This window comes from Umbelopsis ramanniana (assembly GCF_025399195.1).
Source record: "Umbelopsis ramanniana AG unplaced genomic scaffold K450scaffold_56, whole genome shotgun sequence".
In the NCBI taxonomy this organism is placed as follows: Eukaryota; Fungi; Mucoromycota; class Umbelopsidomycetes; order Umbelopsidales; family Umbelopsidaceae; genus Umbelopsis; species Umbelopsis ramanniana.
This window is the reverse complement of record NW_026252142.1, coordinates 53353-78253: the sequence shown is the minus strand read 5'-3', so window position 1 is coordinate 78253 and position 24901 is coordinate 53353. Positions and strand designations below refer to the sequence as shown.

The 24901-nt window shown below is 44.3% G+C and overlaps 14 protein-coding genes across 14 annotated transcripts; 7 read left to right on the top strand and 7 right to left on the bottom strand.

Annotated features, from left to right (window-relative positions):
- The first annotated feature begins 2645 nt into the window (after nucleotides 1-2645).
- K450DRAFT_254325 (uncharacterized protein) lies at nucleotides 2646-3334 on the top strand. The gene has a single exon (XM_051591188.1). It carries the CDS (start codon nucleotides 2806-2808, stop codon nucleotides 3199-3201), a length of 396 nt encoding a protein of 131 aa, XP_051441946.1. The 5' UTR covers nucleotides 2646-2805; the 3' UTR covers nucleotides 3202-3334.
- A 178-nt stretch (nucleotides 3335-3512) lies between these two features.
- Nucleotides 3513-4263, top strand: K450DRAFT_254322 (uncharacterized protein). The gene is made up of 4 exons (XM_051591187.1): nucleotides 3513-3712; nucleotides 3778-3915; nucleotides 3985-4056; nucleotides 4120-4263. Exons 1-4 carry the CDS (start codon nucleotides 3520-3522, stop codon nucleotides 4188-4190), a joined length of 474 nt encoding a protein of 157 aa, XP_051441945.1. The 5' UTR covers nucleotides 3513-3519; the 3' UTR covers nucleotides 4191-4263.
- Nucleotides 4118-6111, bottom strand: K450DRAFT_254318 (uncharacterized protein). Its single transcript, XM_051591186.1, has 7 exons — nucleotides 5577-6111; nucleotides 5345-5508; nucleotides 5153-5279; nucleotides 4990-5092; nucleotides 4863-4928; nucleotides 4540-4793; nucleotides 4118-4461 (listed from the first exon to the last, which is right to left on the bottom strand). Exons 1-7 carry the CDS (start codon nucleotides 5788-5790, stop codon nucleotides 4337-4339), a joined length of 1053 nt encoding a protein of 350 aa, XP_051441944.1. The 5' UTR covers nucleotides 5791-6111; the 3' UTR covers nucleotides 4118-4336.
- On the top strand, nucleotides 5953-6584 carry K450DRAFT_254316 (uncharacterized protein). Its single transcript, XM_051591185.1, has 4 exons — nucleotides 5953-5970; nucleotides 6033-6231; nucleotides 6296-6429; nucleotides 6484-6584. Exons 2-4 carry the CDS (start codon nucleotides 6177-6179, stop codon nucleotides 6577-6579), a joined length of 285 nt encoding a protein of 94 aa, XP_051441943.1. The 5' UTR covers nucleotides 5953-5970; nucleotides 6033-6176; the 3' UTR covers nucleotides 6580-6584.
- Nucleotides 6585-7265: 681 nt separating this feature from the next.
- On the bottom strand, nucleotides 7266-8420 carry K450DRAFT_111645 (uncharacterized protein). The gene is made up of 3 exons (XM_051583931.1): nucleotides 8195-8420; nucleotides 7999-8115; nucleotides 7266-7886 (listed from the first exon to the last, which is right to left on the bottom strand). The coding sequence occupies exons 1-3, from the start codon at nucleotides 8367-8369 to the stop codon at nucleotides 7336-7338; spliced, it is 843 nt and encodes a 280-aa protein (XP_051441942.1). The 5' UTR covers nucleotides 8370-8420; the 3' UTR covers nucleotides 7266-7335.
- K450DRAFT_254307 (uncharacterized protein) lies at nucleotides 8195-8815 on the bottom strand. Its single transcript, XM_051591184.1, has one exon. The coding sequence runs from the start codon at nucleotides 8723-8725 to the stop codon at nucleotides 8438-8440; it is 288 nt and encodes a 95-aa protein (XP_051441941.1). The 5' UTR covers nucleotides 8726-8815; the 3' UTR covers nucleotides 8195-8437.
- A 574-nt stretch (nucleotides 8816-9389) lies between these two features.
- Nucleotides 9390-11046, bottom strand: K450DRAFT_254299 (uncharacterized protein). Its single transcript, XM_051591183.1, has 4 exons — nucleotides 10548-11046; nucleotides 10288-10482; nucleotides 10119-10215; nucleotides 9390-10044 (listed from the first exon to the last, which is right to left on the bottom strand). Exons 1-4 carry the CDS (start codon nucleotides 10689-10691, stop codon nucleotides 9500-9502), a joined length of 981 nt encoding a protein of 326 aa, XP_051441940.1. The 5' UTR covers nucleotides 10692-11046; the 3' UTR covers nucleotides 9390-9499.
- K450DRAFT_254298 (uncharacterized protein) lies at nucleotides 10766-11421 on the bottom strand. Its single transcript, XM_051591182.1, has one exon. The coding sequence runs from the start codon at nucleotides 11313-11315 to the stop codon at nucleotides 10827-10829; it is 489 nt and encodes a 162-aa protein (XP_051441939.1). The 5' UTR covers nucleotides 11316-11421; the 3' UTR covers nucleotides 10766-10826.
- A 1489-nt stretch (nucleotides 11422-12910) lies between these two features.
- Nucleotides 12911-14731, bottom strand: K450DRAFT_254290 (uncharacterized protein). Its single transcript, XM_051591181.1, has 3 exons — nucleotides 14454-14731; nucleotides 13888-14383; nucleotides 12911-13812 (listed from the first exon to the last, which is right to left on the bottom strand). Exons 1-3 carry the CDS (start codon nucleotides 14668-14670, stop codon nucleotides 13152-13154), a joined length of 1374 nt encoding a protein of 457 aa, XP_051441938.1. The 5' UTR covers nucleotides 14671-14731; the 3' UTR covers nucleotides 12911-13151.
- Nucleotides 14732-15217: 486 nt separating this feature from the next.
- K450DRAFT_254284 (uncharacterized protein) lies at nucleotides 15218-16763 on the bottom strand. Its single transcript, XM_051591180.1, has 5 exons — nucleotides 16293-16763; nucleotides 16156-16168; nucleotides 16005-16078; nucleotides 15642-15919; nucleotides 15218-15485 (listed from the first exon to the last, which is right to left on the bottom strand). The coding sequence occupies exons 1-5, from the start codon at nucleotides 16396-16398 to the stop codon at nucleotides 15270-15272; spliced, it is 687 nt and encodes a 228-aa protein (XP_051441937.1). The 5' UTR covers nucleotides 16399-16763; the 3' UTR covers nucleotides 15218-15269.
- A 506-nt stretch (nucleotides 16764-17269) lies between these two features.
- On the top strand, nucleotides 17270-17677 carry K450DRAFT_254278 (uncharacterized protein). Its single transcript, XM_051591179.1, has one exon. The coding sequence runs from the start codon at nucleotides 17351-17353 to the stop codon at nucleotides 17576-17578; it is 228 nt and encodes a 75-aa protein (XP_051441936.1). The 5' UTR covers nucleotides 17270-17350; the 3' UTR covers nucleotides 17579-17677.
- A 1826-nt stretch (nucleotides 17678-19503) lies between these two features.
- K450DRAFT_254276 (uncharacterized protein) lies at nucleotides 19504-21195 on the top strand. The gene is made up of 6 exons (XM_051591178.1): nucleotides 19504-19547; nucleotides 19628-19739; nucleotides 19821-19827; nucleotides 19903-19947; nucleotides 20021-20860; nucleotides 20982-21195. The coding sequence occupies exons 1-6, from the start codon at nucleotides 19522-19524 to the stop codon at nucleotides 21017-21019; spliced, it is 1068 nt and encodes a 355-aa protein (XP_051441935.1). The 5' UTR covers nucleotides 19504-19521; the 3' UTR covers nucleotides 21020-21195.
- K450DRAFT_254275 (uncharacterized protein) lies at nucleotides 21180-21583 on the top strand. Its single transcript, XM_051591177.1, has one exon. It carries the CDS (start codon nucleotides 21340-21342, stop codon nucleotides 21499-21501), a length of 162 nt encoding a protein of 53 aa, XP_051441934.1. The 5' UTR covers nucleotides 21180-21339; the 3' UTR covers nucleotides 21502-21583.
- A 67-nt stretch (nucleotides 21584-21650) lies between these two features.
- On the top strand, nucleotides 21651-24576 carry K450DRAFT_274245 (uncharacterized protein; the record flags this gene model as incomplete). Its single annotated transcript, XM_051593111.1, has 3 exons — nucleotides 21651-21656; nucleotides 21754-21760; nucleotides 21839-24576. 3 exons carry the CDS (start codon nucleotides 21651-21653, stop codon nucleotides 24574-24576), a joined length of 2751 nt encoding a protein of 916 aa, XP_051441933.1.
- Nucleotides 24577-24901: the final 325 nt, after the last annotated feature.

Below are 24901 nucleotides of genomic sequence, written 5' to 3'. Positions count from 1 at the left end.
GTGAGTTTCTGACTTGTTGGCAGCGAAAATTAAAACAAGTGCGATCATGATATTGCGAGCAAGTTCGTAGCGAGAAGAAATGATTTCTTTGAAGGTGGAGATGATCAACTGGTCCACAAAGTTGCTTGGTCGTGAAGTCAGATCATCGTCTTGTTCCATCATGCTATCCGCCTCGGTCACAGCAAATTGTTCCAAGAGCCAATTGACGGCTTCAGATGCATTTGGGCATTCTTTCCATTCTGCAAGGAATTGAGAAACCTGCATATCGCCATCTTCTATTGTGGAGAGGGTTGGTTGCAAAGCTACTTGATACAGCTCCTGAGCAAATGTGTCTATAGTGTCTCTGATGGGTTTCTTCAATATATCCAGGAACACATCATCTACTTGTTGCATGGCTAGCGGAGGAAACGATTGGATCAAATGAGCCACCGAGTCCAACACCTTCAACACAGACGTCCGTGCGATGACATCTGCCATTTGTGGGTGCTGTAGCTCGCCCTGTTCAAGCTCGACGGTAGAGACAACAAGTTGACCATCACGCTGATTGCTGTAACATTGGAGGATCTCCAGATCGTCGCTTCTTCGCAGTATGGAAATGCTTCCATTTTTGAGCACAATAGGTGTTTTATCGCTTGGTCCCGCCGTCTGCAAGCTGACAGGGACATGTAACTTGGCTTCCCAATGGATGCATAGATCTATAAACCTTCTCCACTCTCTCTTGGTGTCGTCTGATGTAGGACTGTCGCGGAATTTCCGGCTAATAAATTCACCAACGTTGGTCAATACATCTTCACTGCCAGTATCCAACAGCATGGAGTCCGATGAAGCACCGTTATCGATTTCCTTGAAAGCAGCCTTGGTTGCAGAGGCGGAAAGTCGCATGTGGGAAAAGAGAGCGCGTGCATGTGGCATGGAGGTCTCGAGAGCTGCACTTTGAACAAACTGCTGAACAATGATCTCGTTTGGCAAGGTTCTGTCGAATTGGACATCTACCCTTCGCCATCGTCCGCTGTTGACATTTGCTGTATCTACCAGACAGTAGTTAATCTCAGCCTCGCTGTCTGCATTCCATAACACCCATAAAGCTGTTTGATCGCTGCCATTGATAGATTCCTTCTGGCTCATAAAACCAACAATCTCTCCATCGGTGCCAGTCGTAATTTTCTTGGTCCAGCCGCTCTCCCATACTAGCTGTCGAACAGCAAGTGAGACAGTAAAGCTGTAGATAATAGGAGCGTCTTTTGTTATCATCAATACCAAAATCTGGAATCGGTTGTCGTCAATGGCATGGCTGTGCATAAAACAACGACTCCGTTCAAGCAACGTTGATTCGTTTTCGCTCAAGGCATCCTGCCAATCAATGTTGAGCGGTTTACGGTCATAAGCGGGCTGGGTAGGAAGCATTTGGAGCTTTCCGTTTTGCAACAAAACAATAATCCAGTCGCCGTTGACAGCATGTGATATAGAATGCACGACTTGTGGAGATGCTTCTTCATTTTGTGTTGAGCTCGGTGGATGCACGTCGCCTTGTCCAACTAAATGTTTCAAATTATCGAAGATAGATGAAGAACGCTTTCCAGATGACGATTTATTCAAGACGGTTTCTTGAAGTTCACCTAAAATGACGCCGTTAGCATGGTCTTCCGGAAAATAGAGATGGGCTCGATGACTTACGAAGATGTGGGTCAACAGTGTGACCGATTATTCTATTTGGAGTTTGCATAGAAACATGAACAATAGCACCATCCTGACATGCCACTGCGATAGCGTTGGAATTGACTGGCTTTAGTGACATGGGCGACCTTCCGCTCAAGGAAGTCAAATGCTGGACTGAGTGGTTGCTGGGTAGTGGAGAGAATAGATGCAATTGATCGATGGCTGGTAGTTGAAAGCGATGCAAGTCTTCGTTGCTGGTCAACACCCAGCATACCAACGTTTGATTTGACGTATCTTGCTGTATAAAGACATCCGGGATGATGTAACTGGAAAATACTAGATGAAGGGCCTTGGATGACGGCCGAGCACTATAGGCGCCTAGTGTCAATCCAGAATGCTTGCCAAGAGGCAGAATTTGCAACTTAAGGGTCTTGCCATCCTCTGCAATTTGCAGCAAAATATGAGCATTGGCAGATCCAAGGGTCATTGGTTTCAAGCTAGCATGCTGATGCAGTAAATGCGATCCGCGCAGGTCGTTTGTCGAGGCATGATTCGAATTTGGTATATGAATCACAGAAGGATTCTGGGCATGAAACTCCAGGTGTTCGATTGGAACAGTAGTCTCCTTGAAAATCACCATGCTCAAAACGCGAACAGTCGTGGAAAGGACAGCGCGCAAAATTAAAAAATTTCGAAGCCCACCGAAATTTTCTGGTTATGCTTTGGGTCTGAAAGTACACACTCTCATGTAACCTCTTCCAAATAGCCACCAAGCATGTATTTGTTGTTGACAATCCACCTTACCGACATCAACCTTGGACATGTAAGGAGCGCGGGGTAAGCGTGTGATAATTCAGACTGAACAGTAGAACTAACAAAGGCCGCTGTTACTACTTGCTGCCACTGAATACTATGGCGATCAGCCTTTTTGAAACACTACGTGTAAAATTATTTGACAGCACAGTCGAATGTGACCACCAATCGCCCAACTCCTGTGCTTGAAATAAATCAGTCTCGGAAGACTTGACAGAACTCTCTTCTCCCATGGAAACTTTTCATCACATCATTTCTGCTACCATTCTTTTAGCCTTCTTGGTACCCAACATATACATCGTATATCTCGTCACTCAGCTCTACTGATACCTTAGCATGTCTGCAAATCTCAACAATCTTTCTACCTTGGTTTACGCTCACTTGGCAGCCAACAGCGTTCACGGCGTGACTCATCTCTTGGCAGGCGTTGGCCTGAATGCTATGCAAGTGGCTTTTGTCGGCATTGACGTTATGATTCTCCCTCTCGTAGGCTTGTATATGTACAAGCAGAACCAGCATCAAGGCGCACTTGTCTGTCTTTTATCAATTTTTGCATCTGGCATGTTTGGAACCTATTACCATTACATTTATGTCTCGGCGGACAATGTGTCACAGATACCATTCACCGTTGCTGGCATTTTATTCATGATCACAGCCTTTCTGATATCTTTCGTAGACGGTACATCTAGTTTCCTCATCTATAGAATGCTTTATTTGAACAAAGCAGATTAGAAAGTAGCATTAAATGAATGTCATAGACTATTTGGAGTCTCTTTTCTAAATGATGATGAGACCGTCCGATTTCGTGCTTGTTATGCTTTTTTTTAATCATAGGAATCCAAGCAGTAGAATGATTCCAAAGAACGCTATAAAGAATGGCTTGTAAGTAACATTCAATGCAACTATTCCGCTTGCCTCCCTCGACTACCGTAGTCCAAGTCCTGCCATTCCAAAAAATTTTGGAATGGACGTGTTTCCTTCATTGTGACTGCCGCAAATTGATTTCTCGTTTTCGACTTGACTTTGGCACCTAGTCTTTTTCACAAAACCATGGTTCGATTCAAGAATCGCTGGGTGCTCATTGAGATTCTGGGCGGACCGGTGACCAGCAAGTCCGGAGAAGAATATGAGAATCACCACATTAATTCAATAACAGCTGGAATGTTACATAACACGTTGAAAGACGCCATTGCTGCAAACTATGGGGAATACGGCCTAGGTTGCGTGCAAAGCTCGTTAAACGGTAGTTGCTGTTTTCTTCATCATTCTATTTCGTTAACCCAAGTTACTAATTCAATTGACTCCTAGTTAAATACTTTTCCAATCATACCAACATAGGCATACTCCGAGTGTCGCGAGACTATCACCAAATGCTACTTGTCAGTCTCTTCTTCATAAAGGAGATCAATGGTTCACCTTGCTACATCACAGTGAGGCACATAGGAGGTATGCTGAGACATGAGATAATTGGATCATGACAAACCAGGTCACTCACTAAGCTATGTTTCGGAACAGGAACTATCTTAAAGGCACAGCGTGCAGCTATTCAGTATGATCTGGAAACCTTACTGCGACGTCAACAGCAAGGTAGGACCATAGACTGTAGCGCCCCGTAATTATTTGCTCATTCTAATCATTCAATGTGCATAGGCAATTCATCGCTGGACGTAGATAGGCTGTCTCGAAATGCGAAAGAGGAGATCATGAAAATCGAATCATGACACCACCACAAGAACATGTTAGTTCAAACAGATAGATTGATATTCCTATTTAATTAGGCAAGGACATGACAATGGGAATACAATCCGAAAAAGATACCAAATATGCAAGACCACGACGAAGACATAGAAAGAATAAAAGTGATATATCAGGCCGATGGCAAAGGTTGAGGTGCAGAACGATCGAACCATAGTTTGACCGACTTATCCTTATCGATAGACCCCGATGCAATAATGTTCATAGTGGGATGACATGCAATACATAGAACCACATCTGTTCCCATCATGTTCCAAATGTAGATCGTGTTAATATCCGCATTTTTCTGCCAACTTCGATTCAATCGGTGCTTACCTGAATGGCCTTCTAGTTTCTGTACAATCTCTTTACTTTGAAGATTCCAGATATAAATGCAATGGTCTTCACTGCCACTTACAATCCATTTACCACCTGTGACGCTAAAGCTAGCAAATACACAGTACTTGTTATTTTCGTGTCCTTTGTAAGTCTTTAGGCATTTTCCCGTGTGGAAATTCCAAAGCCGTAACGTGTTGTCAAGAGTCGATGCCAAAATGTATTTGCCGTTGGGCGAGAATTTAACGAACGAACTAGGTGAGAGTGTCAGCCTGGGAAGCTTTTACGCACACACTGTTAGCACGGTCATAACTTTAGCTTACACTGGGGGGTTATCATCATCCACTAGAGTCTTTAAACATGTACCGGTTGCTGTATCCCAAATGCGACTGAATAAGGAAAAGTTAGGGATCAAGACCGATCTGCGAGAGGTATTTTCTGACTACTTACATCAATCCATCATGACTACATGATACAATCATAGTACCATCTCTATTAAAATGAACAGCTGAGACTGGATCTGAATGTGCACTTAGAGTCTTCATACATTTGCCTGCAGGTTGGGAAATGTCAGCAAGGTGAATGTGAATAGATAACGAAAAGTGGGACGTACCTTTCTTGACATCCCAGATTTTGATGCTTTCATCGAATGAACCAGAGACTATGAGGTTGGATTGTGGGTTATAATTGACGCAGAATACGTAATTGGTGTGCCCACGAAGGATTTTAACCGTTTCTCGCTGTGGGTGGGTGGGTGGATTAGGATTCGATGGAGACGACAAGGAAAAACGGAAAAAAGACCTACAGAATTAAGACTCCAAATTCTTATCGTTCTATCGTCGGATGCCGAGCATAGGTACAGCGAATCAGAAGCCCATGCGACGTCTGAAATGCCTTGAGTATGACCTTCCAGTGTCTGCTCGAATTTACCATCCAATGCGTTCCAAATTTTGATTGTTTTGTCCGCCGCTGTAAAGATCCCATGCCACCATTAGTAAGGACATGCTGATTGCAATCTATGAGGTGCGCTGACTTACAGCAACTAGCCAGCCATTTGCCATCGGGAGAAAACTTCACGCTGGACACAGACATTCGATGGCCGACAAGGGAGTATTTTAACTCATACTGTGGTTTTCTGACCTCTACCTTGGCAGCAGGTTGTTCAGGGTCGGTTTTAGCGCGCTTTGCGTCCTTTTCTTCACGTGAATCGTCGTTGCCCGTTCGGTCGTCGGGCACTTTTTCCTGGTCCATAATGTGGAATGCAGTAGTTTTTGCGGTTGTCCCAGACTTCTTTGCCGTGAAAAACCTTTAGCAGTCACAACTCTCAATTTCCTTCCCAATGCCTGCTGTCCCCTCCAGTTTCATTCAAAGCCAATGTGGTTTGCTCTACAATCCCAAGGCAAGCTGTTGACAGCCATAGTGCAAGATAAGGTGACTACACTTTTGTTGGGGGTAATTCCTGAACCATGGATTCACTGACCCCCTTCTCAAAGCCTGTCTATGTCAGAGCCACTGCTCCACTGCCGGCAGAGGAGAATGCGGCACAGCTTTGGACCCTCGATCGAGGATACTTGGTCAATAAACGAACAGCATATGGTATTTATATGATTTTATTGGGAATGGTGTCATGATATACCATGGATGCCGTGTTGCTTACACTCCGTCCTTTGAAAGTGCTTGGTATAAAGAATGGTACAGTTTTCAAAGTGAGAGCCTCCAACACGACATTGAAAAAGAAAAACTGATAGCGTAATAGATAGATTGAAGGATGGAGAGAGTGTCATACAGGTGCAACGTAGACCTACTGCAAACGCCATGAGCCAGCGATGGGACATCACAAACGGTACAATCCATTTACGCAATAAGAAAGAACTGGTACTGACGTCTAATGTAAGTATACAACCGGCTATTCTTTGTAGGAGCTAGTCACTGACATACGAGCAGGTTGAAAATGACAGTGTCCATGTGCATAATCCGGTAGAAGGAGGAGATCCTAGTCAACGGTGGGATATGATCCCGCGAGGGGATGAAATAAAGTAACCGTTGCCCTCAGCTTTGCGCATAGCCAGTGTTGAAGTCTCTGGGAGGCTCAATATAGGGTATTTGGATTTTACGGCTGTTGTATTGCTCGTTGCCGCCAGACAAGGCATCTCGCTGCAGTGTATCTTGGCGAGGTCGCGCTGTGAACTCCATAAATGTCAGAGCGTCTTCTTCAGAGGTATCGCTTTTTCTTCCTCTACGCATGTCTCTAAAAGCGGATGGTGGAACATACGAGTGAGATTGTTGACCATATAGGCTGGCGTCGCGACTGTTGGCGTTCATAAGTGCAGTGGGCCAATTCTCGATGGCTCCAGTTGAATATCGTTGTGAGTTACCGGACTGCTTTCGAGTATGCAATGACACCATGGATCGATGTTTAGCTTCGGGTCGCGGTGCAAACTCTGCTGTTGGTCCCTTATTACTTTTCCATCGAAGCCCAACCGTAAAACTAGCAATGGCCGATGTAATCTTGTTTAGTTTTTTCATGAAGCGGCTTGGTTGCTGAAAAAGGGCTTAAATTAGTATGACGGCGGGTACCTGAGAACACATGCCTTGAAGCTTAACTTACCTGTACATGGTCAGCAACCACCTCTTCTCCTTCAAAATCATCATCGTGATAACCACTTGGCTCAGTGTCTCGTATCCATTGCTCGGGATTGGGTAGATCTTCAATGACCCATGCATGAAACTGATAAAAACCGAGGCAAAGAACGTTAACATTCAGGGTTCCCTTCATGTTGACTGGCACCGCGTATCTCAAATCAATGTTACCTTAACTTGCTCCAAGGTGATACGGGTTTCGGGATTTTTGTCAAGCAATCGGAGGAGTAAATCCTGTAGGTCTGGGTCAACGTCGTCATGTGGAAACTGCAGTTCTTCATTAGGTACGATGTTAAACAGTTCGAATTCGGTCTCGGCAACAAAGGGACATCGGCCGAAAATTAGACAGTACAGGGTAACACCAAGGGCCCATACATCGATGGCTTTGGTAATTTTTGGTCGGTTACCTGTCAACCTTTTGGCTGAGCGGGACCGTGTGAGGGCAGCCAACACACCACCACCACCCATAGCTGCTTCATCCGTTGAATCGCGCTGATCTCCGGTGTAGCATAGCTCAGGGGCAAAGAAAGCAGGACTGCCAGCTGTTTTGGCTAACTCTCGATCTATTTCTTCTGCCTTTTCAGCGCCATCCATAAATATTCGGTGAAGATAAGATACCCCAAAATCCGAGATCTTGACCGTTCCGTCACTATGTACAAGTAGATTGGCAGGCTTGATGTCCCGATGAATGATGCCGCGATAATGCACTTTTTAAAGTTAAATTCAAAGCATAAAAAAAAAGCATGCAATACGTGGGTCCATGGTAAGTACGTGTTGTGTCGTATGGGTTATACAAAATGAAAATGACTTTAAACTTACGATAATCTAACCCATTTACTATGTCACGAAAGATGGCTCTGGACCGTTGCATAGGTAACGTTGGCATATCATCATCGTCTTTCCAAATCACTTCACCTCCTTCCATATGTTCTAAAACTAAAAAAAAAATGATGGGGGTCGGTTCAGATTAGCTCAGCTCAGCTCAGCTCAGCTCAACTTAGCGCATGCCACTTACTCAGATAGATTTTCTTGCTTGAGGGGTCGTCAATGACTTCAATTAATTTGACTACATTGGGGTGAAAGCAGAGCTTCCATATTGCAATTTCTCGTTGTATTTTTAGAATATTGCCTTGATTGGAGGGAAGACCTGACTTGACCTCTCGTGAACGGTCTTGGCTGGATCGATTCATTTCCAAGTGTTTCCGCCTAGAATGTCGTTCGACAATTTTGACAGCCTAAAAAATACCCCAGTGTCAAATCAAGCGGCTCCCAACAACCCCAACCCGCTCTGCTGCCTTACCACAAGCTCGTTTGTTCGCAAGTCTTGAGCCAATTTGACTTTGCCATAGGTGCCACGACCGATCTCCTCCAAGATCAAATAATCGTTTATTATTTTATTTCCTGTTTCTGTGTCATATTCTTTGATCATGGTATAAGTTTCCAGCACTTTTGCACGTAAGTTCGGGGGCAGTCGATGCAAAGTACTGGAAGATTCCCTAAAACGAGACCGACTGGAGGGTCTTCGTTGTAATCGTCGTGGTTGCATTAGAAGGAGAGTTGAGATGACGGGGGGAGGATATCAAGCAAGTATATTAAACAGAGGAAGAATGAATGCGAATAAAGAGATTGTGTCTATTACAAAGTAGTTTGGTCAAACTACGCACGGTAAAAAAAAAAAAAGGTCCAGGGCAGGAAAGCAAGCAATGAAAGGTCGGAGATTAACCCTTTAGCGATCGGTGTCAGGTGCCGTACCGTATATCTCCTCTCCTTCCACCACATACGCCTGTGCAGCGAGGATATGAGGTGGTATCATGGGTCCATCGTCGTCATCGTCATGATCGTGCTTGAAGCGCTCCTCGGACACCGCACGGTCGAACGGTCCAGGAAGGGATTGCAGCTGAGCTGACATCGCGACCATTTCACTCAGCGATGGATCATACGTGGTGCCAAAAGGTACTGCTTTGTTTTTGGAATCATCCTCTGCTTGTACAGCTTTTTTGCCTTTAAATTTGGTGATGTTGATAGGCAATGATGTGGCAAACAGGGTGGAAACAGGGTCATCCTGGGTATCATGAACCTTTTCTTGTGTTTCGTCCCACATGTTACCCGCTGGATACTTTTGTGAGTTCCTTCGGCGCGCTTTCAAAAGGAGAGGGCTGGAGGCAGGTAAACTGAATGCCTTCAGGTCGTGGACACTTTCCGCAACTTCGTCTTGCTCTTCATCAACAGGTTCCACGCCATCTTCTGCATTTTCATCGTCAGCGACCCCGTCAGGACGGGTCTCTAGCTCTTCGTCCAGTTCAAAGACATTTTCCTCATCTTAAGCTCGAGTTAGTTTCAGATTCCACTTGTAAGCATGCAAAGTTGTGTTATTACCATCAGAATTGTCCTCCATTCCGTCCTCCATAATCTCATCATTGGCCTCGTCATCGGCCTCTACAGTGTCTCCTGTAATGTCTCGTTGGCTCTGAATGGCTTTACCAAGGTTGGAAGGTTGCTCGTGCGTTTTCCCAGATTCGGTACCTGCAGTGTTTTGATCAGACTCCTCAAATCGGACCCGTTGTCGTGATGATCCTTTTTTCATAGATCCTTCACCCGTGCCTGATGTTAAAGATTCAGATGTAGTGTGCTTTTTCTCATCCAACGATTTGGGTTTCTTCACTTGCGACGTATGCAGCGCTTCCGATATGATGGTTTCGAGCATCGCCAACTCTTCATGTGCAGTTTTTTTCATGGCAGCCAGACTCTCCTCCTGTTGCTTTTTATAGGCAGCAATTCTCTCACGGGTTTTTTGCTCCTCAAGCTTCATCCGCTCATCAAGGGTCAGCTGTAGCTTTTCGCGCAGTTCCTTGTACTGTGGATTATCTAATTGTTCTTTGCCATCTGTCATATTAATTTCAGGTGAATGAGTCACGTTGGCGGCCAAAGGTCACACTCACCATGACTAGCCTGGGCTTCATTGGGCGATCGTATCACTAATTGGAAGGTACAGGAGAAATTGGGTAGCTTTTTGAGGGCTTCAATCTCGCTTGCATCCTGTGATAAAAAGGCCATGCATATTTAGATTTATCTATCCTTCTTTTTTTGGTCGGCCACTGAACTCTTTACCTTTAAACCTTCATGTATGATGATACTGTTGCTTTCGGGTATAAGCAGCGAGTCCCAGTCGGGGTTATCCAGGCGCGTAATCTGATCGTCGAATAGGATCGAAAAGATATCCTGGGTGCCGCAGACAAGGCAAGATAGGGTTGCCCAGGACGGCGCATGTGATACTTGTCGCAGTCGAACCAGAGGCTTTTGCTCCTGTTTAAGCGTAAACGGGTTACAAACCCCACTCACACCGGCCCGTGCGAACAGCGCTCACTTACAATGACAATGCCGCCTACACCTAGCGACAATTTCCATCCCATCAATTCCGAGCCCAATTCATCAGTCAGTGAGCTTGACGAATCAATAGTAGAAGCAACATGCAACCGAACATTCAGGCAGTTACAAGCATAAGCTAGTGACATGGCTGTGATGGTTGGTTGACAGAGAGAGAACGCAGTACTAGGGATTTTTTTTCATACCGAAAATTAAAAAAATAAAAATACGAAGGCCAAAATTTGTTGAGATATTGTATTGTATTATGTTGGTGAGATGGGATGCTACATAAAAGTGTATGGTATTCGATGGATTCTGCCGGCTTCAGCTTCCATTATAATGCTTTTGTAATACATTCGTATCTGCTCTGCATGGTAGAGCTCTTTGTCCACTTGCGCCCGTGCCTTTATTAACACACTTTGTGCTTGTTGTGGGTTCAGTTGGTATCTCCGTATCAAATAACACAGACCAAGCGCTGCGCTCCGACCTCTTCCAGCTGCAGACAAAAAAGTGTTAGTTGGAATGCAAGAACAAAAAACCCACCAAAATAGATATACGTCACCTTTACAATGTATGTAGACGCTTCCTTCTCCATGATCAGCTATCTCCATGATGGCCAACACGCCGGCTTCAATTTTATCCAGAGTGGGCACAGTGTAATCGGCTGTTCCCAAACACAGTTGATGAATATCGAGTTCCCCATATAACCCACGGTATCCAGGGAATTCTGCACAAAGGTTGATGACCGTTTTCAAGTTCTGTTGTTGTTGCATTTCTTTGATTTGCGTCGGCGTAGGTAAGGCGCCTAATATAACCAACTCGTCAATTCTAAAGGCATAGTCAGTGGAATGAAACTCAAACGTCTACAGCTGTACCGATCAAATCATACCTGTTGTACCATTTCCAACCTGTTACTCCTCCGAACATATGTACAGCTACCTTGTTGAAGTACAGTGATATGTAAAAGCCTGCCCAACCGAAGCAAGTGTCGTGCTCCGAGGGTTCCTTGAAGGATTCCGACAGTATGGTGGTGGATCGTCGCAACTTCTTGGGTTGATCATTTTCTAATGCCTGACTGATTCCCAGAGATGAGTTTTTGGAGGTGATTCTCGGGGGTTCATTCGTCATGGAATGAGGTATGCGATAATAAGCTTGAAAAGGACGGGTGAGAGAAAGAAATATGTCTGTGAGTGTTTCAAAGTGTTCTTGTGTTCCCCCAAAATTTTGACGTCAAGAGGTATCATTTGCACCAGTGACTTAATAGCTACAATCAGATTGTGTCTTCTTGCTGTATTGAACGATACGTTCAAAGACTTGGAAAAAAAAAACCATGACAAGGCATTGTTTGCATGCCTTCGTTCGTCATAAGATCATTCAACCTGTATCGGGAGTTTTGTTTCTGCTGTAGTCGGCACAGGCATATAATAAAAATCTTGCTAATCTGGTGGGAGTGCCGAAACACAAGCATTTGTATGGTCAGTAAGAGAATAAAAAAATTAGCTATCAATGGTTATGAAAACCCACTTATTTCCTATGAATAAAAAGATAGCGGTTGATGATATGCACCATACCCTAAAGCTTTCAGATTGCTTTGACGAATGAGCACTCAAGTATCAGCTTTCTGTGAAGAAGCATATGGAAACAGTTTCATAGAAAGTGATCTGGGTGCCACCACCATGCAGTGAAATTTTTAAAACCTGTGAAAATACCTAACTTGGAGAAAAACAACTTGCAATGCAAAGGGCAATAGAGCACAGCATACTGGATGATGAGGCACCATGGTTTAACCAGCCATGAATGGTTATAAATGGACTTTATGCAATGAAGTAATAATAGTGCCAAGATTTTATTATATTTTATTCGCTATAGGCTGCATGGGGGAGTTATTTGACTCGTCTTTAATACAACATCCACTAGCCTGCTGATTTAGGTTATAGCAATTGTAAAAATAAAATTCATGAATGACGCAGCAGCCCAAGACTAGTCATGCTAACCAGGTGATGTAAAGACAGCCCACGGTAACGTTGCTATATTGCGGTCTGCTCTACTAGAACTCTGAAGAGCGAGTACCACTAGGGACAAGTTGTAGTTTGTGATCTATTTTATCACAAGCATTGTAGTGGATGAAGGTACAAAAACACCGGTTTGACCATGCTGAGGCTCCCGTTAAAGCCGGTTGTGCTGAGTTTCCTCAAAACCCTAACTAAACGTCAATCATTATACCAATGGTGAGAATTAAAAAAAAAAAAAATTGCGATCGTTTTTTCAAACTTTCACGTGGATTGCTGACGATCCTATAGCGGCCTAGATGTACAGCATGAAAGCAAAGAGGTGTGTATCGCCGTTGTGATCAATTGATACCATCAAGTCGGACTTCAAGGTCAGCAAAAGGTAGTAAGTTTATACCAATTTAATGTTAGAACGCTATGACAAGTTATATTAGCATCATTTCCTATAAGAAATTATCTTCGTAACATAACTGAACTGAACGCCCCCATCTATATATATAAAAGAATTAACAATGTTTGGGAAGAATGTCAAACTGATGAAGTAGTGTACAGTGAAAAGAGAGAGTTTGAGAAACAAGGATGGTATGTTGACTTTTTCCATCACTGCTTATCTGGCAAATTGAAGTAATCAACAACGTTACCGAACGATGCCTGGTCGCTATCCAACAGAGACTCCCGCTCAGCCACAATGCGATTGGTAAAGCTGCTGGACCGTCCACAAACACCGGGTTGGCCGGCCAAGAACCAATGTCCTTGCATAGCCATCAACTTGTCTATGATGCCGAGTACACCTTTGTCGCCTATGACAACCTCTCCGTTGGCGTTCTTCACGAGTGGCAAATGCAGCAACGTCCAGTTCGCGGGAAGGTCATTTGGAACTTCGTCATTGCTGATAAACGTCGTCAGCATAACATGGGCGTGCTCGTATAGATAGCGTATAGCGGCATGATGTGATTCTGAAATCTGAGAGGGTCGGAATGAGGTGGAGGTTCCATTTTGGGTCTGGGCAATGGAAGAGTTCAACAAGTGTGGGTAATCGGTCAGGAGAAAGACGTTCGGTATAGTAGGGGCAATGCCCTGTATCTTATCCACCAGTGAGCGGGCGCATAATTCCAAATTGTAAGCTGGTTCTATTCGCTCAGTTCTCCAGTGAATAGCAAGGTATGGAGATATGCTATCAGCTATATCACGAGAAACGGCCGTTAATTGTTCGCTGTAAGACAAAGCAGTCTGGGCGGCGGGGTTCTGGATGAATGGAAATCTAATTATTTGGATAGGGTTACGTCAGTTGTTGCATTCTTTTTATGGAGTCATGGCAGGTCGGCTTATCCTTTACCTTCGATCATAGAAAACACTGAGCACTTCAAGGTCGGTACCAATCCTCGTATTCTGTTCCACTTCTTCTTCAGTTGGCTGTCCTTGTAGGAAAGAAACAATTTTGTTCTGAATTTCCAGTCCCGACGACGACTCTCTATCAGCCAAATCCAAGTGTCGAGGGGGAAGATCTTCCATATTTAACCAGGGCTGCCAGCAGTTGACCTGATCGTCAGAGAAATGGCGTCTAGTAGGTTCCAATTGCAGAGTAACATCTTGCGACGTAGGCTTTCGACCCACGGCTTTTCGTTCCTCTAACCAAGCCTTAAAGTGTTGAAGAGTGATGTAATTAAAGTGCTCTCTATTGTTGTCCAGCCATTCGTGTGAATAGTAAAATGCAAATTCATGTCCGTTACAAGCTCCCAGACGAGAGTTACCAACGTTTGGGAGTACTATGGTGCGGTTTACAAGACCGGCTGTGAAAGCCAATTGTCGGAAATGCATCTGGGCCTTTGACTCTAAAAGTTCATTAAACCGGTGTCAGATATGGCGTGATATGACTGGACCCATTCATTTTGTTGCTCTTACCTTGTTCGACAATGAAGACCGGCAATAGGAATTTACAAGGACCACCGCAATACCGCTGATCAATTGCTCTTATGGCATCCTCTTCCTGGTAGCTGCTATCCGCGGGCGTTGACAAATAGGGGACATAATCTGAATCGTTCCATGAAAGAAACGTCAGCAAAATCAAAGTGATGGCGGCAGTTAGAATCAAGGTCTGCGACCGCCGTATTGAAATCATGAGCAGGTAAAGACAACAAGTGGTAAAAACAAGAAGAGAAGAAGAAGAATATGACGATGATGTTTTAACCAACTTTTTTTTTTTTAATCCATTTAGCGGCCTTTGGTCTTGGCGGGGGGAAGTTTGATTGAAACTTTCAATATTGACCCCGCTAGATTTTTCCCTCCCCCCCCCAAAGATCTTCCCATCTTTCGCCGTCACGATTTTACCTGTTTTTTCCACCCACAGATGTTCAATCGCACCCCATCAGCCATCACTCTAAAAGCAGAGGATCTGGAGGAATTCGATCAACTTGAGGAACTAGAGATTAAGAATAGTATCAAAAAGGGAAAAGGTCGCGTCACTCCTCAACAGGCGAAGATTGATGGCTTTACATTTGCGCAACCACCAACTCCCGACAAGAAAGTTAGGACCAGCTTTGATTCAAAGCCGGCCCCGTCAAAACGTAATACCACGCTGAACCAACGCCTAGGCATTGAAGAGTTCCCTGGCTGAAGTTGCGAGTGGATGCATTGTAGACAGTATACCCCAATTTGTTTTATTTTTACTTTGGCTCAAGCGCTCTATATCAGCCGAACATGCAATAAACAGTATGGCATTTACTGCTGTGCGGCAGAAGCAATCTTGGCCTGTGCAGTGTTTACTTTTTCGCGGAAAGTACCAATGACTTGGCTTGGGTCTTCAGCCTTGAATACACCGGTTCCAGCTACAATGACATTGGCTCCAGCATCAGCAGATGCATCAATAGTTTCCAAAGACAGACCGCCATCCACTTCGATATCAAGATTGGGATATTTGGAGCGGAGTAATTCAACCTATAGGTTTACATAATTGTGAATATAAGTACCTGGATTGCATAAACAGGCCGCTTCTAGATGATGACAGAAAACTCAGTGCACGCCACTCAAGTTGCATCCTATAATCCCGCCAGCGCGCTAATAAAACATTCTCGAATCATTATTTTTTTTTACCTTGGGCATACATTCGGCCATAAATCGCTGTCCTCCGAAACCCGGTTCAACTGTCATGACCAAGACCATATCAGCAAGCTCGCCAACCTCGCCAATCACCACTTCGGCGGGAGTCTTAGGCTTAATGGCAACACCAGCCTTCATACCAGCGGCGTGGATTTGCTTGATGAGGGCGACAGGCTCCTTGGTGGCCTCAATGTGGAACGTATACATCTCTCCTCCAGCCTTGGCGATGTCGTCCACCCATTGTTCAGGCTTGGCCACCATCATATGGCAATCTGTACGACGGGCCGCCAAATAACAATTAATTGTCTGCATGACGTTCACCTAAAAATACCGTCTTTCTATTCAATCAACACCTACCGAAGAATGCATCTGTATGTTTGCGTAAGCAGGAGATGATGGGTGCTCCCATAGTCAGGTTAGGAACAAAGTGGCTGCGGAAGAGATATGCATAGGGTCAATCAAATGCTCGGACATGCATGATTGCCGAAGCTCGAAGAACTCTTCTTACCCGTCCATGACGTCTACGTCGGAAAACAACGCATTTTTCGAGGAGAGAAGATTATCATAGAACGGTAGTTTGTAAGTCAGTGGTCTATGAATAGTATGCTGCGAAGTCTGCCTGTTGGAATCCGGACTGTTTCTTACCCAAATGAAGCCAATCGGCACCATTCTTGACCATGCGCTTGGCTTCGACGGCCAAGTTGGCGAAATCGGAGGAAAGCATGGAGGGAGCAATCTTGGCTTCAGGCATTCTAGTCTACAAATTGATCAAAAAGTACAGTGTTGGGTGATCTGGTTACGTTGGGGTTTCTTTTTCCATTCCCGTCATGGTGGAAAACGCAGTCCCCGAGATCTTTCATCAGTGGTCAAGCAAATTTATTGGATATTCGTGAAATACTTTCGCATAGCGCATGGTAGTAATTTGGATGAATACAAGTTAGCGTTTGTAATAAGAACCATTATACGTTATCAACAGTCACTTAAATATAGGAGACGAAGACCACCAGTGTTTCTTGAAACAGATTGGCACCAGGGTTGGTGATTTTTTGGTCCCACCGTAAATTGAAAATTCTCTAGACGAACGGATTATAAAGAACAAACAACATGGAACACAACAGCATTCGTATGATATATTTTATGATATCATAACACTATAGTAGAAAATGAAATGACGATGAGGAACGACGCCTGCCGTAGATTTAGAAAGCTATATATGAGAATTACCAAGGAAGGCAGAAAGGTCTGGATGAAATTTACCGTCGGTTGACATACGGAACGGTGCCTTTGGTGACATGAAGGGAAAAGTGCGTGCACCAGTCAAGCGAGTTAAAAACCCCCTGCTGAAGGTGGTAAAGAGAAATTGGTTTGCCTTAGTTGCCATCATCGACGAATTTAACACCTCAAAAGTTTGTGGCGAATGTCATAGAAAGGCTCTAATCAAGATGAAGCGAAGAAGCTTTAGACCAAAAGAATATAGTGCAACAAATACGGCGATCACGACCATACATGCGGTGCTCAGGTACCACCTATGCATCGTATGAAATTGGGATGAGATAGCTGCGAACAACATTCTATGCGTTTTTCAAAACATGGCTACGCATAATAATGAGCGGCCGGATCCGTTCATAGGCCAACCGACAATGCCGACAAAAACCGCGGACCAGGGAAAGATCCGGGTTAGTCAGCTCGTTCAGTAGGAGTGGATGGGACTCATAGCTGACCAACATTATTTCAACATCTATTACAAGGTACGATGTCTGCCATATTTTTTTTTTGTCTTTTTTGGCTACGTTGGAACGAACGCTGGAAAATTTATGGGTCCATCGACACCTGCGTTGAAAGTGGGAATATTGCTCGTTGCAATATTGGTAAGCTATTTAAATTTGCAATTTTCTGCTGAGCGTTGTCTAAGGCAAACGGAAGCAGAATAAAATATCACAAATTGTTATTCACCAGGTGTTTTTGAATGGTATAAATTGTGCAGGTAGATGGATTATTCAATTGCATATTGACCGTGCTTCAATGAGGCTGAAAATCCCCACTTCAACACAGTCATAAACCGTTGCAAACAACTTGGCCGTTACATGAGGCAATATAAGAAAAATCTGAACGGTGTCTTGTATAGCAAATGTTACAGAGCATCTGTGCTGGCTCTTATCTTTGTAGGCTGGTTGTCACGCTCTTTGAATTCTGTTTCGTCAGCCCATGCATCAATATGCTCTCGGGATCGCTGCCCCATCATTTGCTTGCAATTGGTGACAAGCCGAATAATAAAATAAAAAAGGACACTAATTATTTTTACTGTCCCATCTATTTTATAAAGAACGGCTTTGAAGCTCACATTTTATGTCGTGCTTTTTACATCGGCAAAACCATTTTTTGTTAAAACCGCACATTATTCCTGGTTCAATGAATATTGTCTGGATGCATTATGAACCGAATATTTATTACCATACAAATAAGACACAAATAGCAGGATTAAGTATTCAATGGTTTTGATGGGTGCTTAGTTCTCATGACGATGGGCTAGCTTTTGAAATTGTAAATTTTAAAATTGACGGCTAGGGGATCGTAACAGTCAACTGGTTGTGTGTAAGAACCTAAAAGCAGTTGCTACTCGCATCAACGTGTGATATATTTTTGCTGCCATCAAGGCCTCTATGTGATAAAATCTCTCTTCCCTTCCTGCCCACTACTTTTTCGCAAATTTGCCAGCATATACTTATGTTCAATATCTTGTAAACCATATCTCGCATAAATCTATGACCGTCTGGTATTCATAAAAACTATGTTTCGAATACTTCTACCATCGCAGAATGCTATACCAATATGGAGTGTTTTTTTCCTTGTCCACCTGTTGGTTTTATATGTGCCCGTAAGCTGCTACACTTCTGTCGGACGATATGGACACTCAGCAGTGTTGATGGATAACAGGTAAATATAAAAGACATTGAGACGTCAAGGTACCAAAAATATCTGAAAAAAAACCCCATTTTAGTATATACTTTTATGGCGGTGATAGTTCGATCACGGCATCTACGAGAACACCACTGTGGCTATCTGATCTTGCAGTCCTTAACCTGTCAGGATCTTTTCCATTACAACAACCAAACTGGAGCCCTATTTCAGGAACGCAAAGCATATTAGGCGGTCCCAGTGTATACTACCATGTGGGTTTCTCAGACAATCATGGCAGCAAACAAATGCTTATTGTTGGCGGTATAACCCCGTCGGCCCAATCTCAAAATAATAACTCGGCATATATGTATGATGCAGCTCGCCGGCAGTGGACTCAATTAAGTTTACCCGATCCAGACGTTGTACATAGACAAGGAGCAGCTGTCTCAACCACATCCAACGGCCAAGCCTATGTAAGTATTTCTCAATATACTATTGATTTGACTCTAAGTCAGGGGAAATAAACTAATACTAATTGCCAAAAATTGTTTAATTCTGCTTGTTAATTCCCTGATGACAGCTATGGGGAGGAAAGACTATCGCTGGAGAACTATTTATGAATGCATTGGCGCTTCGACAAGAGAAGCCACCAGAAAATCCCCCATCATCGCCAGCATCAATACCACCCAATCTGCCTCAACTAGTGTATAGACTCAACTGTACCAATCCAAGCGACTCCTCGCTGGTGACCCCCAATGGAAATGAAATGCCCAATTTGCGCTATTCTCACTCCCAAACCATCATAAACGATACTATTATCGTTGTGCTTGGAGGGTTCGACGGTATATCTGGTACGCCTACATCTTTAGGTGATGTCTGGTTGTTTGATATATCCACCAGCACCTGGACAAATATACAAGCTGGTCTCAATCCCGACGGCAGGCCGGCAGCAAGAAGCAGTCATTCAGCCGTACTCATGGCTGATGGGAAATCTATTGTCATGTAAGTGGGCCCAAAATAATCACGCATTTTTTTTCTCTCGCCTCTTAATCGTCATTTGTTACACATCATTTCATTTGTAGATATGGTGGATACGATGGCTACAATGTCTTCAACGACGTTGCCATTTTACATACCGATACATGGACATGGGAAGTGAAAAGTACAACTGCCAATGTACAAGGTCGAGCAGACGTGAGTACCGATTGAATTTTTACTGCCTTGTAGCTATCCAAAAAAGCACTAATAATTTTCATGTACTGTTGCTTCTGATAGCACTCTGGTGAGCATGGTTCCACAACCTGCAGAGCTGATATAATTTTGTGAAAGTGATACTAACGGCAATACCCATTTCAAGCAACACTTATTGGCACAAACATGATAGTGGCATTCGGGTTCACAGGCAAGCCTTGATACTTATTTATTATCATCCAGGGTTCTTGTACACCCCGAATAACTCAATTTGTGGTCACTAGGGGTATCAACTTCATTGTCTATTCTCTCTGATATCGAAAATCTGGATGTAAGCACATGGAGCTGGCGATCTGTGTTTAATACAAGTAGCGATATCACGAAAGGCCAACATACGGAGTTGATGAGTGGACCCTCTCCGGGCGTGATTGTTGGAGCGGTTGCAGGTTTAGCAGCTCTGTTCTGCATCTTACTAATAGCTCTTCATCTGTGTAATCGTCGATATAATCAGAAGCACAACGATGACGACGAGTCCCTGGCGAAAGAGACCAACAGCCTACATGAAGTGTATAACATGGCGGAAAGGGACGAGTCCAACTATGGCGACGTTCTGTCTAGCCTGTCTGATACTACTATATCGCCCATTACCTTAGCCAGGAGAGGCGGAAAACGAATCAAGCGAAATTTTACAGATGGCGTGTACAACCCCACATCGCCCACTTCATTTCATCGATTCTTTTCTACGCCCAATATGAACGATTTACCTCACTCAAAGAGAGATAGCCACCATCTGGAAATACTGTCGCCGGATTCACCTTTAGAAGAGCTACATGAGGCAACCGTAGAAGCCAAAGTACCTCAAATTTTACATATCGGGCAGCAACCAGCTGGTTTGGTAGCGACAACGGCTAAGATAGACCGACCCTATAGCACATTTGACGGGGAAGAGTTTATCTTAATGGGTGGCGGAGATGAAAGAATGATGAGTCCCGTCAGTGAAAGCGCCGTGGATGACATACCTGACTCCGTCGACCCCTCCGCCCTCACTTCTTCTACACCTAAAGGTAAAGAACGGCTATCGGTTAAACAATCAAATGACGATGTCAGTGCGATACAAACGGAAGGTAACCAAGACCCTATTGCAAATCGAATGGCGGCGCTTTCCCAAACCGAGAAAGAAGTTGCACAACAACCCTGTTTATGAAAATCACATTCCCCTATCACTCAAACTACATTATCTTTCAGTTATCTATTCCAACTGTAGGCAGAAAACGACTGGATGATACTATTGAAGTAAATGACATTGAATACGATGACTTAGTAGCGTGAGGGAAAGAAAATAAAATGGAAGAGAGTGGGTGTTGAACGCCGGAACGAACGGTCCACAGAAAAAGAGCCACTGGTGTTACGAAGTTGAATGAGCGCAAGCCAGAAGCTTAAGTGGACCCTGCAAAATTTGTTCCTCAGTTTGTGATCAAACTACGACGTTTTCAGAAAAAAAAAAAGAGGAAGCTGCTTTACATCCTCATTTCAACTTTGCTCCATTTCATTCTTCATCACTCTCCATCCATAGTCACATCTCTCATCTCTTGAATGCCAGCTCATGGCTTCTCACTCTCCTATATTAAGCCAGCATGGCCACTCATCCTCTCCGAGATCCACAACTAAATCAAAAGCATCCCATGAGGCTCGTATCAAGCGTCTCAAAGTTGGACGAGCATGCTTCACATGTCGTCAGAAAAAGATCAAGGTAATGCATCTTTAGTCAATACCCATGTCCGCCTGTGATGGCTATAGCATGCCACTTGCTCGACCTGGGCTTTTTTTTTTAATCGATACCACCGTTCGATTATTAACCTTTTTTTTTTTTTTTTGGTTGTTTCAAACTTTCAGTGCGATGGAGTACAACCATGTATGCAGGTATGTTAAAATCGGGTATGAAATTGTAAGGGTGTTCGTTGGCGGATCATTGTGGCTAACGACAATGCTTTGGCGACTATCATCTTTGGTCTGGTAGTGTAAAGGTAAGTAACCTTGGCGGAGCGCCCAAATATATTTTGGCTTGTCTTGGAGCCAATAGTGAACCTTGTCTATTTCAATAGCGAGAAGACGACCATGTACTTTTTCAAAAGAAGGTCCTACACAAGATGCAGATGACGATCTCGATAGTAACGCCGGCTCCGATACGCCCTATCTCAGCACCCACGATGAGCGGTCGAGTGAATCGACTGTCGCACATCCAGACTCATACAAGTCACCACGACCTAGCCGAGAAAGACCTAGGGATGAACGGCCGGAAAACACAGAAGACTTTTTGTTCAGTTGGGATGGTGTCAACACCAACGGCACAGCTCAGAAGACAGTGCCAGCGAGTCTGACTCGCACCCAAGAAATACTGGACTCGTTGTGTAATAACGCCATTGAAATACCGGGTGGTAAAAGGGAACTTCATAGCTTTAAGCTAACTTCGGATACGTCCTTGTTTGGCTCACAAGGATCATCGCATACCTGGGAGCCCGAACCACCACTCCCCACTGTCTACAGTGGCCCGCTGACCATGCCACCCAAAGCCACTCAAGAGCGTCTGATAAGGACTTACTTTGAAAAGCGACATAATGTGTTTCCTGTCATGCCACGCAGAATGTTGATGCAGCAACTCTCAGTCAAAGGCTACCTTATTACTCCGCTTCTACTGAACGCCATGTACGCCCACGCTGCTATAAACTTAAACGAAGAAGATGCTGACTTATGCGAACCTGCAAATGTTTACTTTAACCGTGCAAAACAACTCATCGACGACTTTCTGGATATCCCTCGTATTAGTACGGTCATCGCACTGTGTCTGTTATCATTGTATGAGTTCCAAGATCCTCAACAATCCCGCTTCTGTCGATCTTCCGTATACAGTGGCGTGGCTTTTAGGCTCTGTTATGACCTCGGAATGTGTCGATCCTACACTATTGGTGATCGTATGACCAACAACGATATTGAGTTGCGAAAGCGAGTATTTTGGGGTTGCTATTGTCTGGACAAGCTGCAGAGTATTGATACCGATGGCGCTTGGATGATACGATCAGAGGATTTTGAAATCGATATGCCGGTCTTTCAAACCGCCGATTTTGCAACCGAACATGAAACGTTGGAAGGATTTGTCGCCTATATCAAGTTGATGCAGATTGCGGAAAGAGTTATGCATTTTGAATCTTTTCAGGTCAAGCAGACCATGGTACGCACAAGAGAGCACGAACAAATGCTTCTTAGCTTCAACAACGATTTGATCAACTGGCTGCGATCCCTTCCACCTCATTTACAATGGACGCCTCTACCTACCCAAGCCAACGCAACCGCTCCTCATCCACCAGCCAACGCCATTGTCTCCCACATCCACCTAGTGTATAACGTCATTGAATTGTCTGTATTGAAACCTTACGCCAACTCCACCAACAAGTTGATTCAGCATCGATGCCATACTGTAGCGGAAAATGTCACCCAGCTTGCTACCTTCCTATACCAACGTCGAGACTTTATTGCAACTTACCGATTCTTGGCCTCTGCTCTTATGCGTGCATCGGTTGTACATATGAATGGGTTGGGTGATTTTTCATATAAATCAAACAATCACCCAAAGCAATTACTGCAGGCGTCTCTGAAAATCCTACGTGACCTCTTACAACATAGATCCCTCCCTTCCGTTGAGCAGTTTGCTATCTCATTACAAAATTCACTTGCCCATGATGCCACCTCCAGCTCCTCGTCCTCCAGCCCGCATCACGCTGGAAACTCTCCCCAACCACGTCGTGGTCAAAACAATGGTAACAACTATCATCAGCAAGTCAACGGTATCCATTCGGAGGAGGAATCAAGATCGGATAGGTCGCTGGGTTACAATGAACCGCATCGGGCTGGGCAGAAACGATCGTACTCGGACAGACAATCTCCACCAAATCAACGTTCATCCATGCAAGCAAATCACATTGTTCTCAATGGTGACGAGCAGCGTGCAGCCGAAGTCTTGACCTACGCATTTCCTTCCCAGCAACATATCTCTTCTAATTCCAATCAAAGACAATCTTCTTTACGGTATACGAGTGGTCAAAATCCAACTCAGGAAGAAAACTATGCTATTAATCTCGTCATGGGAGATCATTGGCCAACAACCTCTTCCACGGCTACCCTGTCACAGCATGCTGTGGTCCCCCACCCTGCCACTTTCCCGCACGGGTTGTCACCTCAGGCCAACGGTCAATCCCCATCTCATCCCAATCCACAGTTTAATTCCTATAATATGTCGTCAAAGCATCAACGTGATCACAGTAACCATATGGTTACTCTTGTTTCAGACCCTATGCAACAGCACGATCCACATCCAAGCCAAAACGCTATGGAGTCGCATCACCCTGCGGATCCTGCCACAGGCAATGTTGGTGACCGGGGTTGGGATAATCCACCCCATACAACGAACGGATTCGACAATCGGGATGATCCTTTACTTTACTCTATTGCAGCCGCAGCAGCCTCCAACGATACATGGCCAGCGCAAGATAATGACAAATGGTTGTCATCACAAACCATATTTGATCGATCTCCTCCTCAGCAACAGCGAAACGATGAGCAATCTCGACTCAATGTACCACCGCAGCAACCTCAGTACATGAACATCGGTTTAGGTGTGTATGCGTCAGCTCATCAACACCACACCGATGTTATTCGCCAGCACTTTATGGCCACGGATGATCGAAATAACAGCGTACGGCCCGTCATATTAACTCACCATGGCAACGTCGTGGTTGCCAATGAGAATACAGTGAACGGCCTTGCACGCGACCGATCCACTACTTGAAAGTTTTTTCACCTGCTTATCTCCACCATGTACATGTCACGTTTAAATTGTTGCGATTTCCCTTTTTTTTCTTATTTGTCCCCATAATCTCCTCACCCCGAATCTTTTCTATCCTCTATCTTACGGTTGAGTTGTCTCCTCCTAGACACCTCTCCTCACCTTGTATTGTTCATATTTGCACGCAATGTTAATTGAATAAAACAGACCGCTGTGTCACTCTCTGTAATCTTAATATAAAGCCGGGCTGAGTTGACCTGGTCAGCCAAGTTCCACCCCGGAGTAAGTTTATTTCTTCCGAATGGCAGCTGCAGGGATACGTCAACCA